Raw genomic sequence first — 19127 nt, forward strand, 5'->3', positions numbered from 1 at the left:
AAGCAGTTGGTCCTGATGATATACCTGTGGAGGTATCTAGGAGAGGCAGCGGTAGATTTTCTGACTAGATTATTCAACAGTATCTTAGAGAGTTAGAAGATGCCTGAAGAATGGAGACAAAGTGTGATGGTGCCTATTTTTAAGAATAAAGGGGATGTGCAGAATTGCAGCAACTATAAAGGGATAAAGTTGATGAGCCATACAATGAAGTTATGGGAAGGAGTAGTGGAAACTAGACTGAGAGCAGAAGTCAGCATTTGTGAACAGCAGTATGGCTTCATGCCTAGGAAGAGTACTACAAATGCAGTATTTGCATTGAGAATGCTAATAGAAAAGTACAGAGAAGGCCAGAGAGAGCAGCATTTTGTTTTTGTAGACCTAGAAAAAGCATATGACAGGGTGCCAAGAGAGGAGCTCTGGTATTGGATGAAGAAGTCCAGTGTGGCAGAGAAGTATGTTAAACTGGTGCAGGACATGTATGCTAGCTGTGAGACATTGGTACGCTGTGCTGTAGGGGTAATAGAGAAGTTCAAGGTGGAAGTGGGACTCCATCAGGGATCAGCTCTGAGCCCCTTCTTGTTTGCAATGGTGATGGACAGGCTGACATATGAGATTAGACAGGAATCCCCATGGACCATGATGTTTGCAGAGGACATTGTGATCTGTAGTGAGAGCAGACAACAGGTAGAGGAAAATCTAGAGAGGTGGAGGTATGCTCTGGAAAGGAGGGGAATGAAAGTTAGTCGCAGCAAGACAGAATATATGTGCGTGAATGAGAGGAACTCAGGTGGAACGGTGAGGCTACAGGGAGTGGAGATCAAGAAGCTGGAGGATTTTTAGGTACTTGGGGTCAACAGTACAGAGCAACGGAGAGTGTGGAAAAGAGGTGAAGAGACGGGTCCAAGCAGGTTGGAATGGGTGGAGAAAAGTGTCAGGGGTACTATGTGATAGAAGACTATCAGCCAGAATAAAAGGAAAGGCATACAAGACAGTGGTGAGACCAGCGATGATGTATGGCCTAGAGACTGTTACAATGACCAAAAGACAGGAGGCAGAACTAGAGGTTGCAGAGGTGAAGATGTTCAGGTTCTCTTTGGGAGTGACCAGGATGGATAGGATCAGGAATGAGTCCATCAGAGGAACAACACATGTTAGATCTTTTGGAGAGAAGGTCAGAGAAGCCAGACTGAGATGGTTGGGTCATGGACAGAGGAGGGATAGAGAATATATTGGTAGACAGATGCTGGAGTTGGAGCTGCCAGGCAAGAGATCTGGAGGAAGACCAAAGAGAGGATTTATGGACGTAGTAAGAGAGGATATGAAGGTAGTTGGTGTGAGAGCGGAGGATACAGAGAATAGGGTTAGATGGAGAAAGTTGATTTGCTGTGGCGACACCTGACAGGAAAAGCCGAAAGAAGAAGTAGAAGAAGAAGAAGAAGAAGAAGAATGCGTCAGAAACATAAAAATGAAATTTTGAACCTTGATCACACCGGTTTCTCAAACCTAGAATCAGCCAGGTACTAACAATAAAAAGAGGCTGTCACCCTGTGACTCACTAGCTCTTAATGTATAAAATAAGACTTTTCCAGTCATTACAGGATCAGAGGAAAATCAAATGAGAATGGTGTCACCTTTTTATAACACTTTAAATTGTGGGCCCACACCTACACACCAGCCGATTATCAGATAAAAAAATGAAAGAAAAATAAACCCCCAGTTGCAGGCCTGATCGACACTGAAGAACGTGGGGGCCAAAAAACGTACATGCCCTTTAATTCGGTTGGTAGGAGAAAAATGAGAGGCGAATTCTCCCTCTTTGAGCAGTCGGTAAACAAAATGAAGCAGAGTACTCACTCTTTGAGAAGAATCAGTGTCAGCGTTCTTTATTCCACATCCTGACAGTACAGACTGGAGGAGTCGGCTGAGGCGGCGGGCGGGAAGGGATGGTCGCCGTTTCCCTCGTCGCCAGAGGAGCTACCAGGCTTTTCCTGGTCGCCTGGAGCGCTATCTGGGCTGGCGTGGAAAACCTTTGTCCCTCGTCGCCAGAGGGGCCACCAAGCTTTTCCTGGTCGCCTGGAGCGCTATCTGGGCTGGCGTGGATTGTCGTCCGCGGTTAACGACCCAGTTAGCTTAGCCAGCTAATTAACACGGCGGCAAAGTCCTTTTTTGGCGTCGTCACAGTTTTTTTTTCTTGTCGTGCCGCAGTCCACTCACAATAGCGGGTACAATGTTTGACCCTCGGCACTTTACATCAAGCGGAACCTGAACTTTTCCAGTCCAGGAAGTCCTCCAGGAGCATCTGCCGCGGAGCCGCACCTGCAGCTCTCCTGCTCCTCCTCGTCTCTCCTCACACCCAAACCTGGTTGCACCTCACCCACCTTACTCCCGCCCCCCAGCCAACCGGAAACAGAGAAACTGACAAGACGATTCAACGCCCAATCACAAGTAGCAAAAGAAACACTACATTTCCCAGGGGTTACAGAAGTGCAAGAACTTTAGGAACATCTTGAAATTTAATGTACAATCCTTTTACAAAAATTTCATGAAAGACCTCATATACTGTATTTCCTTAGACACATCTGCGATTTATTTTTATCATGTATGCATTGCAAATGATCCCACTGATTGTACAAAGGCACAAAACTTTAACCAGTAATTAGTATTGGAAAATACAATAATGCACTTTAAGATTAAATGAGACTTATAAAGAAAAGGAGTTTTTAAACCATTTACACATGTGCATATAAAAACTAAATTGAATCCCTGCTTACACCTTACAATCAAAAGAGAGTGTTATTAGATGTGTACGCAAGAATGTATTCACCTGTTCCGTAAATGTGTAAACTTCATACATTAAACATACAATACATACTGAAAATGTATGGAGTTGCATGAACAGTAGAATTCCACCATACTGTTTTCTAGTGAAGCTGGTGACTAGGATTAAATTGCACATTTTTGCGAGCAATTAGGTAGCTGGTATTTACCGCTGCTTCACTGATCTCTCTGCTAATGGTGAAATTGGGCCGCTATTTAGTTGTAAAAGTAGTTGTAGGTGAAAGTAGTTGTATGCCGATGGAATTTCGTTGCACATTTGGGACTCTGCAAATTTTTTCCTTATTGTCCCAATTAAGATTTATACCTTTTCTCAAATATCTGGAAATAAAATGTATTGGCCCTCCCAAGAAATGTATTATTTATCTTTTGAATTGGCTAAATTGGTGAGGCATTGGGTTAACAGTGATTCTCAGCTGGATTGGGTAAAGCTAGAAATGGCCATTGTGGCCCCCTCCCAACCCATACAGGCTGTCCCAGATTAAAGTGGTGGTGGGGGGGATCCAATTTTGAAGCACACTCCATTAGCGTGGTCTCAGAGGCATAGGTTGATTTGGAAATCACAATACCATTAGGGCTATTCCTCCATATGGGAGAACCCACATTTTGCTGGGATGTTTGGCAGAGGATCAGCATATGTATGATTGATGATCTATATAAGGATACAGTTTAAGTCACATCACGAGTTAGTGGATCAATTTCATTGGGAGGGAAGGGGTGAATATTGTTAATATCTACAATTTAGGAGCAATGTACAAAGTCTGTTCCCACTCAACAGAAATAAAGAATCTAATATTGTACAAAACCTTTTTGACTTACAAAGTACAATGCGACTGGGATTGACTGGCGATCAGTCCAGGGTGAATTCTGCCTCGCGCCCGGTGACAGCTGGGATAGGCTCCAGCATCCCCTGCAACCCCTAGTGCAGGATAAGTGGAAGATGGTGGATGGAAGTACAATGTATAATACCTTAATCATTTACAAAGTGTGAATACTGAGACTCTCAGATGAATATGGCAAAGAGATTTAGAATGTGACATAAGCAAAGAGAAACGGAATAATATCATCTCCAATGTGGGGTGGGCCACTAGGGATATTGACATAATCCCAAACAATACAATTGTGCAGAGGGCTGAAGAGGGGTGTTGTCCTTCTAGTGTACTTTTGACTGCTTTTTTGTGTTTGTTTTGTTACATTTGTTTTTGTTTTGTTTTTTTTAAAAAAAGGTATTCATATTATTTATTGAAAGATGAATACTTCAATGACAAAAAAAAAAGAGAGAGAGAATCCAAACAAGGCTTTGGTATTTTTCATCCACAATCCAGCTGGGTCGAAACCCAGTACAAGTATAACTTTGTCTGGCAGACAATGACCCTCGTTGTCCAAGAAATAAAGAGCATTTTACACTGCCCTCCCATTTATTTACCCAGCATGCCTTACTCTACTCATCTATGGCCTCTTTTGTTTTCATCAACACTTGTACTGACAGTCAGTTATTTCTCTGTTTGAGAGTTTCCAAAATCTTTGTTTTGCAGAGCATTTGGGTTTGCAGAGCATTTCCATTATTTAATTTTCTGTTTATGCATCCAAATCAATGACTCTCATGTCTGCTTCATGAAGATCATAATCTTCACATTGTTCATTTACTTGTCAAATAAAAATCGCATAGATCTTAAGTGTTTTGTTTTTCTGCTTAATATTTTTAGTTCATTTCATTCTAATGCAAATTGCTTGAAAGGATTTATAAAGAAATTTAAAAAGTAAAAGCTTCAAGTGTAGTTTATATGTAACAAGGTGTCCAACATAGTTGTAATTTTTGTTTGGGCTGATTTAGCAAAGATTCTAACAGGATATAGTATCTGAGTCATTGTTAATAATTGACTTTGGGCTGTAGTTAGAAAAGAAATCATTAGTTAGTAATAAATTTCAAACTACTAGAACGGTCATCTCGCTCTTATTTGTAATGTGACAGCCTTTGTAAGGAGATTGTGTATCTGACTTCTAGAGGGTGTACAATAAGCATCTTTCATTCTTTCCCACAGACCACAGCATGCAGGCTACGAAACTTCAGTTGCTTGAAGATTAGATGAGTGACAAACATACTGGATAACAAATTTGCGCGAGGCTGGGTAAGTGCATTTTTTCTTTGCCACCAATGTCTGGTTTTCTAATTAAATCACTGATGAACTACAAATTAGTTGACCTCCATGAAAAACAGATACTTGAGCACAAAATTGAATCAAACAAAAAATCATGAGGTATTTGAAATACCAGTCAAATTTGTGAGTTAACTGAACTTGTACCTTTTTATTTACCAACAATAACGGTTGAATCCCATTTTAATAATCATATCATAGATTTACTAAAAATGACTCATGCTTTGAAAAGAAGTGAAAACAAATGCACAACAGCACCAAGTCAATGTATTAAGGTTGTTTGAATACAATAATTTATCAAAATACAATAAATAAACTGAGCCTGAATATGAATTACATTTCCAACTGAAATCCGACTAAAGAAGGGGTGGGCAAACTACGGCCTGCGGGCCACATCTGGCCCATTGGTCTTTTTAATCCAGCCCGCCTAAGATTGGTACAGAAATCATGCTTGCTGTGGATGATTGAATCAATGAATGTGGGAGCTCAAACAGGAGATTATTTCATTTTTGGAGCTACTTGAGAATTTTCCTGAGCTGAATGACACAGATTGTCTTTGGGATTTAGCCTTTGCTGTGGACATCCTGACACACATGAATGAGTTGGATGTGACGCTACAAGGAAAAAAAACAGTTTGTGCATGAAATGCAAGCAAACATAGGAACGTTCCAAACCAAGCTGATTTTATTTTCAAAGCAAATGTCAGACGAATGTCAGACAAGTCTGATATGTACTGTTAACAAATGCTTTTCTTTTTTTAAAATTTGTATTGTATCTTGTGCTGACCAGGAGCATCTGTCAACATAAGTGCCATTAGTAGGGTAGTGCTTGGTGACGATCCTCTCGGGGTGACATTCATTCTGGCCCGTGATATCTCGTAAGTGCATTTCCTGGCTTTGAATAAACCGTCCTTGCTTGATCAGCTCCTGACCATTGTGACCTTTTTCCCTGAATGAAATCTGAACACACCGGGACAATAAGGTCCCGCCCCGTGGTGGAAGCTACAAAAACGGACAGCAGCCACAATAAATTCCTTTATAGCAAACAGCTGCAACACATAAAAACTACCAATAATAACTTCATAAGCTTGCAGTATTATTTAGAAAAATAGCAGCATTTTACTCACCAAAAATTCTGATCATTCATAGACATTATCCATCCTCCTTTCTATCCTCAAAGAGAGTTCAATTATTCTGTTGTACACATTATCCGTGCGCTTCGGCTCCAAGCGTTTCCAGCAATACAATTTGCAGTGTTCCTCGGAGCCTGTGAGTCAGGGGTACCGGTCATAGTTTGGGGCTTGAAAATGTTGGACAAATCCTTTTCCTGGTTGTGACAGGTTTGCTAGCTTAGGCGTTGTCCGACCTTTCTTTACTATGTCCAGCTTTTCTTCAAAACTCCATCTAGAAAATGGCTTTAAAAATATATTCGCAACTAAATCCATTACTTCTCCTCCTGCAGCCATTGTGGGTTGACAAAACCAATATTAAACAAGTACAACTATATTTCTGTTCGCAGTTCGCTAGTTGCTTCTCCTCACAAATACACTTGTCCACTCTCTGACAATCCAATCAGAGGGTATGAATACCCTGACGTTCTGTAGCCTGCTAGAAGGCTTTGATGTTGCCAACTCAAAATCTGATTGGTTGAAGCAACAGCCTCATCACTTTTTTGTTTAAAGGGCTGACAGAACTGATTGTGCAGCCCCCCAGGCAGATTTCTTTGACCCTGCCTAGCAACAGATGGCTGAAATGTGATTGGTTAAATGCTTTAATTATGAAAATGCGTGTCTGGAAGCAGCACAACCAGAGGAAAAGCTATGAAAGGATGTGAAGAGACTGGCCCGTGTCTCCCCAAGCCTGCCTTGGGGGGGCACGGAGCAGTGTCTCCCTGTGCCGGTCCCAAGCCCGGATAAATGCAGAGGGTTGTGTCAGGAAGGGCATCCAGCGTAAAACTTTTGCCAAAACCAAACATGCGAGTCAACCATAACCATATCATACCGGATCGGTCGAGGACAGGGTTAACAATGACCGCCATTGGTACTGATGACCTACAGGGTACCAATGGAAATTGGGCTACTCTGGGTCGAAGAACAAGAACAAGAAGAAGAGGAGGAGTGCGTGTTCGGAAGCAGAGAGAGAGGAGGAAAGGAAAGAGTCTGGGACTGAGAGTAGGGACTTTGAATGTTGGGACTATGACAGGTAAAGGTAAAGAGTTGGTCGACATGATGCAGAGAAGGAAGGTGGATATACTGTGTGTCCAGGAGACCGGGTGGAAAGGTAGTAGGGCTAGAAGCTTAGGAGCACGCCTATGGTACTGACAAGAAGGTACTGACAAGAAGAGAAATGGAGTAGGAGTTATCTTGAAGGAGGAGTTTGTTAGGAACGTTTTCGAGGTAAAAAGAATGTCAGATAGACTTATGAATCTGAAACTGGAAATTAAAGGTGTGATGCTCAATGTTGTTAGTGGCTATGCCCCACAAGTGGGATGTGAATTGGAAAAGAAGGAGAAGTTCTGGAATGAGTTAGATGAAGTGATGCAGAATATCCCCAGTAATGAGAGTGTTAATTGGTGCAGACTTCAATGGACATGTAGGTGAAGGCAATAGAGGGGATGAAGAAGTGATTGCCAGATTTGGTATACAGGATAGGAATGCAGAGGGACAGATGGGTGAGTAGATTTTGCAAAAAGGATGGAAATGGCTGAAGTGAACACCTTTTTCCAGAAAAAAACAGGAATATAGGGTAACTCTTGAGCAAATGAGAGAGGTGGGGCAGGATACATCAGGGATCAGCTTTGAGCCCCTTCTTGTTTGCAGTGCTGATGGATAAGGCTGACAGAAGGATTCAAAGATTCAAGGATTCAAGACTTTTATTGGACACGATAATGCAAGATTAGCAGCATCTCTGGGTGATAGATGTAAGACAGAAAAATATAACCCAAAAAATATAAATAACATCTCGAAGAATAAAAAGATAAATATTTTGAAAGAAAAGAGTAAAAAAGTAAGAAAGTAAAAAATTGAATAGTGGGGGAAAATAGGGTTTAATGCACTGTACTTTATGTAAGGTTCAAGTGTTCTGGGTTGTGCCGAATTTAGTGTGATGACCGCTCTGGGGTAAAAACTGTTTTTCAATCTGTTTTCCCATTGATTGTCCTAAACCACCTCCTTGATGGCAACAGTTGGAGCAGTTGGTGGCCGGGGTGGGATGGATCCCTGAGGGTGCGGTGGGATCTCCTGAGGCAACCTGTGTTGTAAATGTCCTCAAGTGATGGGACAGGATGACCGATCATTTTTGGGGTGGTGTTTATGGTTCTCTGCAGCGCATTCCTTTCTGCTACTGTGCTGCTGATGAACCACAGTGGGATTTTGCAGTTCAGGACAGACTCCGCAGTGCAGCGATAAAAGGATACAAGCAACTTCTTGGTGAGATCCAGCCTCTGTTGAGATATGATAAGACAAACTTTATTGATCTCAATTTGGGAAATTCTTTTGTCACAGCAGTATACCGATTACAAGTCTCAATGATTATGAATATAAATATAAATAGACAGACAATTAGAACGCAAATAGAAAACATAAAAGACCTCCACAAATAAATAGACAGCAGAGAGAACAGCAGCAGCAACAAGGATAAGAATGAACAGAATGAAAAAAAAAGAAAACAGTAAGGGTGAAAATAGACAACCAAAACTAAACGACAACCTAGACAGACCTACTACAATGCAATGACAAGAATAAATTAAATAAACAAAATTGGCAGGATGTGAGTGGGCTGAGAGCAACAAGTATAAAATACAAACAAAAAAAAAAAGACAAGGGCATGATTGAGGGCATGACATGTGAATGGGTGAGGTAGTGAATGGGTGAGGTAGTGAATGGGGTGAGGTAGTGAGATAGGGGTGTGCCTTTTTCAGCAGTGCCGTGGTGTTAGTTGTCCAGGTCAGATCCTCCTTAATACGAATGACCAGGTATCTGAAGTCTGGGACCCTCTCCACTATGTCTCCATTGATGAGGATAGGCTTAATATCCACTTTCCTCCTCCTGAAGTCGACTATCAGCACCCTCATCTTGGAGATATTTGGGATGAGGTTATTCCTGAAGCACCACACTGACAGTTTCCCCATCTCATCCCTGTAAGCTGTCTCATGTCCTCCTGAGATAAGTCCTGCTCTGGTGGTGTCATCTACAAATGTGATGATTCGTTGTTGGAGTGATGGGGCATGCAGTCATGGGTGTCGAGTGAGTAGAGGCAGGGGCTCAGCACGCAACCCTGAGGGGAGCCGGTGCTGGTGTTAAGAGCAGGGGAGAAATGGGGTCCTACTCTCACCCAATGGGAGCGCTCCATTAGGAAGTTGTAGATCCAGGTGCAGGTGGATTGTGACAAACCCAGATGGAGCAGTTTGGTGATCAGTTTGCTTCGTAAGAGAGTATTAAAAGTAGAACTGAAATCTAAGAGGGGTAGCCTGGCGTAGCTCCCCTGATGTTCCAGGTGGGTGAGTGTGGAATGAAAGGCTGAAGCGAGGGATCTGTTTGCCCTGGTGGTGGTCAAAAAGGTTTGACAGGAATCTCCAAGGAGCATGTTTGCAGGCAGGTGACATTGGGATCTCTATTGACAGCAGGAAGCAGGTTGAGGAAAATCTCAAGAGGTGGAGGTATGCCCTGGAAAGGAGAAGAATGAAGTTTAGCCATAGCAAGAAAGGGTAAAAAAACAGGAGGAAACCAAATAGAACTGTGTCAGGGACAACGTGTGATAAGTGTATCGACCAGAATGAGAGGAAAGGTATACAAGACAGTGGTGAGACCAGCGTCGTTGTATGAGTTACAGACAGCAGCATTGATGAAAAGACAGAAGGCAGAGCTGGAGGTCGCAGAGATGGACATGTTGAGGTTTTCTTTGGGAGAGACGAGGGCTGATAGGATCATGGAATGATTTCATCAGAGGGAGAGCACAAGTTGGATGATTCGGAGAGGTCAGAGGCAGGACATTAATTTTCTTAATGTGTTACAAATTAATTGAAACATATATGTACATATATGTGTGTGTTAATATATATTTCATATACACACAAACCCACACATTACATCCATACATGTAAATGAATATGAATATATATATATATATATATGATTACATTAATATGATTTTACATTGCATTTTAAACAGCATGATGTCCTTCTTGCAATATTACAGAGTGCTATTACAGTCAACTACCTGACTTCATGGAGAGACAGGTGGTGCAAAAAGCCAGAGAGGCTTTCATGAGTGGCAAGACTCGCAGTCTGGAGTTTCGCCTGCAGCAGCTTCATGCCTTACAAAGGATGATCACTGAGAGGGAAAATGACATTTCCACTGCTCTCAAAAAGGACATTAACAGGGTGAGTGGAAACAACTGACAACATAAAATCTCTCTTCTGTAATACTGATTATGTATGTCTTATTTTGTAGAGCCATTATGACACACTGCAATTGGAGCTGATCGGAATAGAGAATGAAATCACACTGGCCATAGAGAAACTTGCTCAGTGGACAGCCCCTCGCCCAGTGGAAAAGAACATTCTTACAATCTCAGATGAGGCTTTTGTTCAGCCAGAGCCCCTGGGGGTTGTGCTCATCATTGGAGCTTGGAATTACCCTTGGGCTGTGACTCTCCAGCCTCTTGTTGGGGCTATCGCTGCAGGTAAAACATCTTTCTGCTCCATCTGTTACCACACCTGGAGAAGGTTTAGTATTGATTTGTATTTTTAACATTATTACTGTTTCTCTAAGACCTTTGAGATCTCCAGCAGCAGCATGGTGACAGTGGTTAGCCCCTATGCCTCACAGACCTCAGGTCCCTGGTTTAATTCCAACAGGGAGTCTTTCTGTGTGCAGATCCCATGTTCTCTCGTGTCAGCGTGGTTTTCTCCAGATTTCCCGCCCAATGACAGCATATCCTGCTCAGGTTTGCTAATAATAAATGAATGAATGAATGAATGAATGAAAACATGAAAGCAATTAGGTCCTCACAAGTTAGCTCTGCCCTTCCCTGAGACCAAACAGCCAAAAGGAAAAAAGTAGTTCAGCAAATATGTAGGAGGCTGACCTCGACTCAGGCACCAGCCATGTTGCTGACTATCTTTCTCTCCTCCTTTTCCTTTTGGATCTTCCCTTCAGGGATAGCCACAGCAAATCATCCTCCTCCTTCAAAACCCAACCCTCTGCATCCTCCTCTCTGACACAACTAACTTCATGTCCTCTTTCACTGCATCCATCCATCTCCTCTTCGCTATTCATCTAGACATCCTGCCAAGCACCAGCATCCTTCTACCAATAGAAGCTTCTTTCAAAAAGAAAGATTCTATCTGAAAGAAGATCCAACTAAAATGTTGTTCAAGGAATTACCCTCCTCCAAAGGTTCATTTTAGAAATGCATTTGCACAGGCAGTAAGGTTATCTGACCATGGTAGGGACCGCTGTGACGCAAGTGTCTGCAATGTCTACCTTAAGCCCCACACTCAAAATCAAAGCACTGCAAAGAAGAGGACAACATGGAAAATACGGAGAAGAAAGTTGCCACAATATTCATGTTCTGCATGGAGGGAAAAATAACTATTGATTATCAAATGGATTTAAGTGTACATATTTTAGTGGAGGTTCTCAGTCATCCAGGTCATGGTTTATTCTTGTCAAAATATTCTCAGCAGCAACTGGACTTGGTTTTCTTCCCTTGAAGGCACTTAACTTCTCATCCGAGAGGCTTCTTTAATTCAGCCTCACAGGAACTGTACTTGGTTTTCTTCCCTTGAAGATGTTTCGCCTCTCCCCCGAGAGACTTTTTGAACTGAAGAACCCTCTCTGATGAGACATGTACCCCTTCAAGGGAAGAAAATCAAGTCCAGTTGCTACAAGAAGATTTTAACCAGAACTAGTTGTTTTAGGCCAACCTTTCTCTGCATTCGGCCAGCATAGGAACAATGGACCTCAGTTCCTCTAACAATATTAGCTCCAACACCCAAGAGGTCTTCTTGAACTAGGTGATTAGTAGAACTCATAAGTAACATCTGTTGCCTGAAACCTTGTGTTGGACAATGGACAGAACCAGAGAGAAACGGACTGACGAAGAGGCACAAGTTCTTCTGGCCTGCAATGCCAAAGAAGAGACACAGGGGAGTTTTGAGGGCCCAGAGATGAACGTAAGCATTTTCTGCAAAAAAAAAGGAAGGATTTAGCTCACGGTGAGGGACTACAAGAAAATTAGCAACCCTAATAACCAGAGTGGGGCGAACCTTTTAACGAATGAGCTCAAAGCTGTTTTTTAAAACCTTTATTTACCCCGGGAAACCACATTTGTGAAGCTTTCAAACATGAAATAAGTAATTTTATAATAATGCTGTTCTGTCTTTTATGTGTACTCCGAAATAGTGGCGAGTTTCCATAGGGCAACAGCAAGCTGTACAGCCCGATGGTACGTTGAGTCCAGGCTATCCAGTGCAGGCTTCAAACGGTGACAGATGTACTGAAATGCCTCTCTTGACATACACATATTCTCTATCCACTGAGCTTCGGTGAAACTGAGAAAAGCCTTGTTCCACCACTCAACTCTGCTCCGGACCCAAATGGACGGCGAGGAGCGTTGTGCAATGAGATACGGCAACGTCTGAAACGCAAACAGCGCCGTTTGAAATATAATATCCAGCTTAATGCAAATAGTAAAATCCCGTCCGCCACGCATACAATCCCCACCATGGTTCATAACATATACGTACACGTTGTCGTCTTTTTCTGCGGCGCTCCGCTCTCCTTTCTCCCTCCATGAAACGAAGAAGTATCACTTGTCGCTTGATCCTTCGTCTCCGGACTCTCTCCGTGAAGTCCCCCAGCCTCGACATGAGACGCACAATTTGATAGTCCATGGTGAGCATTCCTACGATGCACAGCATGAATACAGTGGCAACTTCGCTCTCCATGTTGTTGCTTCCTGCCTCTTCTTTGCAGTCGTTCTGTTTCGATTCTGGCGCTGAAGGTAGGCGTCACTGTCGCAGACGCCCGCGTCAACCCGGTCCCGAACCGCTGGACCGGCCGACGAATGCGAAACTAAAACGTGTTGCCAGATTGAGCGGATTACTGGATAATCCGGTTTCTTTTGATGACGTTAGACGGGAGAAAAAAGCAGCGGGCCACAGAGATGGAACTCGGGCTACTTTTGAAATTGCGGTTTTCAAAAATATTGTGAACGCAATTTTACTAAACAAGCTTTTGCACTATAGTATGCATGGCATGGTATGGTATGGTATGGTATGGTATGGTATGGTATGGTATGGTATGGTATGGTATGGCGTGACGTGGCGTGGCATGGCATGGTATGGCGTGGTATGGTATGGTATGGCGTGGCGTGGCGTGGCGTGGCGTGGCATGGCATGGTATGGTATGGAATGGTATGGTATGGTATGGTATGGTATGGTATGGTATGGTATGGTATGGTATGGTATGAAAAAAAAACTAAAACTCATGTCGCCAGGAAAAAAAAAAGAGTCACAAGGTGTGCCTGGCATCAAATCTTCTGCTTTTCACATAGATTCTGGCGCAGGTGAAAGCCCGATACAAGACAACCAAAAAGGTTATAAACTTAGCATTATCAGTTAATTCTTCGCTATTTGCTGATCAATATACACATTCATGAGAGTGTGCTGCAAACTAGAATTTAATTGATATGCCATTCAATGAACCAACAAAGGGTATGGTTTCTTTTTGGGGGGTGGGGAAGGTTGTGATAAAAAAAAAAAAGCTTCGTAGGCTATCAACATGTTTCCTCTAATGTATGTTTTGTTAATTTTAGACCTTTTTTGTCGGACAGTCTAAATTTTTAGCAGGATTTTTTTTTATTGGGGTAATTTGAAATTTTGCTGGAAAGTATTTGGCTTATCTGGCAACGCTGCAGGGGAGGGCAGTTGTATTTGCTAGAACAAAATTCGAGCTGGGCATTTAGAACTGTGTCCTTGGAAAGTTTCTGCCTGAAAGTGGCTATTTTTTCAGCACAGTGATTAAATTTAGATAAATGAATGTCTTGTCACTGCCTTGTCTTTCCTTCACCAATCAATTGTTCATGCATGGGTTACTATTGTTTATCAAGGTACAAAGTTGAGATGTTTCTGCTCTTTTGTGCAGGTTCCTGTCCATAATAAAGTGTGGAGTATACTTGTACCTGCATTTTACTTTAACAAATCCAAAACATTTATCTGCTTTCCAATTTTCATAGTGTCTTGCACAAACTTGAGAATGTAAACTACCTCCAGCCTCCCCCTGCGGGAATTTTCGGACTCCTACTTGTCTATTGTAGTCAGAGGTGACCTCATCCTGCTAAGACAATTATGTGTCCACGTAGGAAATGGAGCTGTGGTAAAGCCATCAGAACTGAGCGAGTGTTCGTCCCTCCTCCTTCAAACATTACTGCCTCACTATCTGGACAAGGTGATCAGTTTTCCTCCTGATGGAGGGTTGTGTTTTACATTCCTTCACAAAGAGTTTCAAATACCCTTGCGTGCATTTGTTTTCATTTGGTGTTGAAGTGTAGAAAATATATCAATAATTTTCCTGTCCATCCCGTTGTTTTTTTTTTTTTTCTCCAGGACCTTTTCCCAGTTGTGGTAGGTGGTTTGTCAGAGACCAAAGAGTTGCTGAAGGAGAGATTTGACCACATCTTCTACACTGGAAGCAGCTTTGTAGGCAAACATGTGATGGAGGCAGCAGCTCAACACCTTACCCCCGTAACTCTCGAGTTGGGAGGGAAAAGCCCCTGCTACATTGACAAGAACTGTGATATCAGACTTGCCTGCCGGTAACATTATGCTGCATCACAAAGTGTCCCAAATGTAGAAGATATACTGCTGATTACTAACTAATAATTGTGTGTGTGTGTGTGTGTGTGTGTGTGTGTGTGTGTGTGTGTGTGTGTGTGTGTGTGTGTGTGTGTGTGTGTGTGTGTGTGTGTGTGTGTGTGTGTGTGTGTGTGTGCAGTCGTATCACATGGGGAAAATTTGTCAACTGTGGCCAGACATGCATTGCTCCAGACTACATTCTATGTGAAACCTCCATTCAAGGCTGTGTGATCGAATGCATTCAACATACTTTGCTGGTAAATCTTTTTTTCCCTTTCGGACCTTGATAGTGATGCTACTCTCTGAATATTTATAGTTGTTTTTATTTATCACAGGAGTTTTATGGCGCTGATCCAAAGTTGTCACCAGATTACAGCCGTATTATCAACCAAGGACATTTCAACAGAATTATGGGCCTGATGGAGGGTTACATCCCAGTGTTAGGGGGCCAGAACGATGCCTCGCAGCGCTACATTGGTGGGAAGAGTCGCAATCATGATAGAATTACTTCCAGTATGGCTTACTTAATGGTGATTTTGCACACGCAGCACCAACAGTCCTGAAGGATGTCCCCCCACACTCTCGGCTGATGAAGGAGGAGATCTTTGGTCCCGTGTTGCCGATAATGACTGTGACGGACATGGATGAAGCTATACGCTTTATAAACGAGAGAGATAAACCTCTTGCCCTCTACATTTTCTGCACAGACAAGAAGGTGAGACCATTGATTTCGAATATGTGAGAATTAATGTGTAAAATGCCTAATAATTTCTCATTTCATTTTCAAAATTTCCTCCTGGATATTATTGGTGCAATTTATTGTCAAAAAAGTCATATTAACAGCAGATTTGGGCAATGATTAGGATTATTATTATTATTAATTAGTATTATTAGTTTGTATGAATGGCAATGACAGTTTGTGATAAAACAAATCTAGTTGAAGAGATTTTTCCCCACTGGCCCCATCTTTGTGCTTTTACACAGTTAAAATCCTGTATTTTTGTCAAAAAGCCCTGAAAGACACAGAACCCCAAACCGCTCACCTGGCGCTGCAAAGCGGCTGTCAGCTGCTCATGGTTCATCCATGATGGGTTAAATGCAGAGAAATACTTTTATGCAAGGGATTGATAAAATATAACAAAATAAAAAAGGAGTTAGTTCAATGGCAGAAATTTGTGTGCTTGCATTAGCCGAAGATCTGTTCTTTACTTACTAAATACTTAAAAATACTAAATACAACACATTTCATGAAACCAGACCAGTTGAGTGTCCAGTTTTAGCTCCATGACATTCATGACATTGAGTTGACCTCAATGTTTTTCTTCTTTCCCCTTTTCTTTAAGGCAACAAAAAAGATGATCCAGGAAACAACAAGTGGAGGAGTGACTGTTAACGATGTTCTGATGCACTACACACTTTGCTCTTTGCCATTTGGAGGTGTTGGTAAGAAAGTGATTTACAAGAAACATTTACGAGAAACATTTACAAAAGTTCAGTCTTATTTGTTTGGAATATGAAATTGTATATGCATACATTCCCCAAGAGTGGCTCTTTAACAAGGTCGATACGATGCCTTTTACCAAAACTGGCAGAAAAATATGTAAAAAAACAAAAATGAAAACAAAATAACTTCTTCTTTTCCTTTTGGCGCTGCCCTTCAAGGGTCACCACAGTGGATCAACCTTCTCCATCTAACCCTATTCTCTGCATCCTCCTCTCTCACACCAACTAACTTCATATCCTCTCTCACCACGTCCATAAATCTTCTTTGCTCTTCCTCTAGACCTCCTGCCCGGCAGCATCCGTCTACCAATATATTCACTCCCTTCTCTGTCCATGACCCAACCATCTCAGTCTGGCTTCTCTGAATTTCTCTCCAAGAGATGGACTCTGATGGACTCATTCCTGATCCTATCCATCCTGGTCACTCCCAAAGAGAACCTCAACATCTTCATCTCTGTGACCTCCAGCTCTGCCTCCTGTCTCTTGGTCATTGTCAGTGTCTGTAGAGCCTACAGCATCGCTGTTCTCACCACTGTCTCCTCCACCTTTCCTTTCATTCTGGCTGATAGTCTTCAATTGCACAGTACTCCTGACACTTTTCCGCCCATCCCAACCTGTTTGGACCCGTTTCTTTACCTGCTTTTCACACTCTCCATAACAAAATATGTTAAAAACCCAAACAAACAGTTTGTTTAAGTCATTATGGAAGGAAAAGGAGAAAGTCCTTAATACACATTCAGTTATACATACAGCAAAATTTCACCACCGCATTTAGGCCATCTTTGGATGAACCAAGAGCAGAAAGGCGCTATTGAACAGCACCGGGAGACAATTGGAGGTTCAGTGTCTTGCTCAACAACACTACCACATGCTAGGAGGAGTGCAGGAATTGAACCAGGAATGTTTTGTGCCAAGGAAGACCGCCCTAACCCCTTGAGCCACACCACCCAGGAGTGTTGAATGGAGTATTAAAGCAAATTTGTTTAGTTAATTACTGTGCATTGATGATACATTGATGACACAAAAAGAAACAATTTTTTCCAAATACTGGAGACAACCCTCAAATTCCCAGAACACATTGAAATAGATTTAGTGTGTGACATATAAAGATGTTCTGTGTTTTGTTTACAAGCCACAATTAGAGGTCTGAAAGAAGCAGTATCTGTTTTTTGTTTTTTTTCCAGGGCAAAGCGGTATGGGACGGTACCATGGCAAATACACCTTTGACCAACTTAGCCATCACAAGGCTTGTCTAATCCGTTCATTGAGCATGGAGAGTCTCAACTTGGTCCGGTATCCACCACAGGATCGCAGACGATCACGCATGACAAGACTGGCCCTCAAGTCTCCCCTGATTGATTTATCCAAGGGGACGTTCATCTGGGCTGTCAGTGTCAGTGTTCTTGCCTTCTGTCTGCTAATTACCCTGTTTGTTATCCTGCTGATCGTAGCAGGTCTCAACTGCACTTGCTGGTACTGGACAGGTTTTTACAACTAGAATTATGCAGATCGCGGTTTCTAAAAGTATCCCATTGAGAAAAAATACCTGCCACAAGCGACGTCGTCTGACTTTTTAATCATTAATGACAAAAAGAAAATAGGGCAGGATAAATCATCAGGGACACCAGCTTCCCATATTCAGGAGCCACAGTTACTGACTGGTTGATCATTTATGTACTTTCCAATAATACGAACATCTGGACTTTTTAATTTTCAATTTTTTTTCTGTTAACCCTAAATAGGACTTTTAGCACTTTTAACACTTTTAACACTTCTGTTTGTTTGAGTTTTCCTGGTTGTTTATCACAGAATCAACATAGACTAACCAAAATGTCACCATTATGAAAATAATTCATGCGTATATCTGAAAATTTCAATCTGAATTTGGAAATTGCTCTTTGATATGAATACATTATATTAAAATTGTGTTTACTCAACAAAAGAGTAAGAATTTTAGGCTTACAAGATGGTTTTCTGCTGATTTCTCGGCCTGTTACTGTTGCTTTGCTTAGTGCTTGTTTTCGTTTTTGTGGTTCATGGGATTTTTTTGTGTTTGGTCACTGTCTTTGTGTCTATTAAATGACATATGTCTTTAGTCGTGCGTTTGGGTTCTATCACCTTTGTGAAGACACTCGAGTCATGACAGATATTCTCCTGGGGATAAGGGTCACCAACAGTGTGGAGACTGGAAGCTGAAGTTGGGATGGTGTGACATGAGATTTTAATTTATTTTTATTTTGAGACTTGTCAAAGAGGTTTTTTTTTTTTTTAATTAAATAATGTTGAATAAAATCTCCGAAACTTGAATTTCTGTCTGGTTAAAAAGAGATTTTTTTTTTGTTGGTAATACTGAATTTTCTCTCCACAAACCTGCTTCTAAGTAGATACAATTTTGATGCCTCTATGTGGACACTTTGAGTACAATTTAATTGTCCAGAGCGTCCTCTTTCTTTTGGAACTCTTTTGGAAGCATGGTCACCTATGGGGGATCAATAATATGAGGCTGCTATGTTGAGAATGAGCTTCTATTTATTGATTCATACTTTCTTTCTTCCAGTGTGTTTTTTACTGCAGGGGGAGAAAAATAAACTTTAAGCACCCCTGTAAGCAAAGATTTTATTCCTTCATTGTTATCTATACTACTTCACCTGCAGCCAGGGTCTGGTTCTTCTTTTTCCACTTGAAATTATTTATTCAAGTCCAAGTTGTTGACTTTAATTGCTAATTGGTTGGATTCCCTGCTCCTCCTAGTGTGTCCAAGTGTCGAGCAAAAC

General features: G+C 41.8%; 2 protein-coding genes across 6 annotated transcripts; one reads left to right on the plus strand and one right to left on the minus strand.

Annotated features, from left to right (window-relative positions):
- The first annotated feature begins 4848 nt into the window (after positions 1 to 4848).
- Positions 4849 to 18521, plus strand: LOC147235149 (aldehyde dehydrogenase, dimeric NADP-preferring-like). Of its 3 annotated transcripts, XM_086140550.1 has the most exons (11): positions 4890 to 4964; positions 5781 to 5868; positions 10187 to 10371; positions 10442 to 10673; positions 14358 to 14443; positions 14602 to 14810; positions 14990 to 15107; positions 15186 to 15327; positions 15399 to 15565; positions 16194 to 16293; positions 16634 to 17529. In XM_086140550.1, exons 3-11 carry the CDS (start codon positions 10216 to 10218, stop codon positions 17047 to 17049), a joined length of 1626 nt encoding a protein of 541 aa, XP_085996676.1. In that variant the 5' UTR covers positions 4890 to 4964; positions 5781 to 5868; positions 10187 to 10215; the 3' UTR covers positions 17050 to 17529. The 3 variants fall into 3 exon arrangements, with proteins under 3 accessions (XP_085996683.1, XP_085996668.1, XP_085996676.1); XM_086140557.1 differs by lacking the exons at positions 5781 to 5868; positions 16634 to 17529 and adding an exon at positions 17538 to 18521 and having other exon boundaries at positions 4849 to 4964; XM_086140542.1 differs by lacking the exon at positions 5781 to 5868 and having other exon boundaries at positions 4849 to 4964.
- Positions 7835 to 13140, minus strand: LOC147235150 (uncharacterized). 3 transcript variants are annotated; one of them, XM_086140570.1, is made up of 3 exons: positions 12742 to 13063; positions 8901 to 9654; positions 7835 to 8432 (listed from the first exon to the last, which is right to left on the minus strand). In XM_086140570.1, exons 2-3 carry the CDS (start codon positions 9117 to 9119, stop codon positions 8124 to 8126), a joined length of 528 nt encoding a protein of 175 aa, XP_085996696.1. In that variant the 5' UTR covers positions 9120 to 9654; positions 12742 to 13063; the 3' UTR covers positions 7835 to 8123. The 3 variants fall into 3 exon arrangements, 2 of the variants coding, with proteins under 2 accessions (XP_085996696.1, XP_085996704.1); XM_086140578.1 differs by lacking the exon at positions 8901 to 9654 and having other exon boundaries at positions 12742 to 13049; XR_015104296.1 differs by lacking the exons at positions 7835 to 8432; positions 8901 to 9654 and adding an exon at positions 12052 to 12632 and having other exon boundaries at positions 12742 to 13140.
- Positions 18522 to 19127: the final 606 nt, after the last annotated feature.

Source organism: Fistularia commersonii, chromosome 3, assembly GCF_037954325.1.
Source record: "Fistularia commersonii isolate RoL2024-O1a breed Wild chromosome 3, RoL_Fcom_v1.0, whole genome shotgun sequence".
NCBI lineage: Eukaryota > Metazoa > Chordata > Actinopteri > Syngnathiformes > Fistulariidae > Fistularia > Fistularia commersonii.

Coding starts and splice junctions, on each gene's coding strand:
- LOC147235150 (XM_086140570.1), bottom strand. CDS start 9,119: ATGGGGAAACTGTCAGTGTGGTGCTTCAGGAATAACCTCATCCCAAAT. Junction 8,433..8,900: donor CCACGGCACTGCTGAAAAAG/GCACACCCCTAT, acceptor ATATCTCAACAG/AGGCTGGATCTCACCAAGAA.
- LOC147235149 (XM_086140542.1), top strand. CDS start 10,216: ATGGAGAGACAGGTGGTGCAAAAAGCCAGAGAGGCTTTCATGAGTGGC. Junction 10,674..14,357: donor TGTTGGGGCTATCGCTGCAG/GTAAAACATCTT, acceptor GTGTCCACGTAG/GAAATGGAGCTGTGGTAAAG. Junction 14,444..14,601: donor TGCCTCACTATCTGGACAAG/GTGATCAGTTTT, acceptor TTTTTTCTCCAG/GACCTTTTCCCAGTTGTGGT.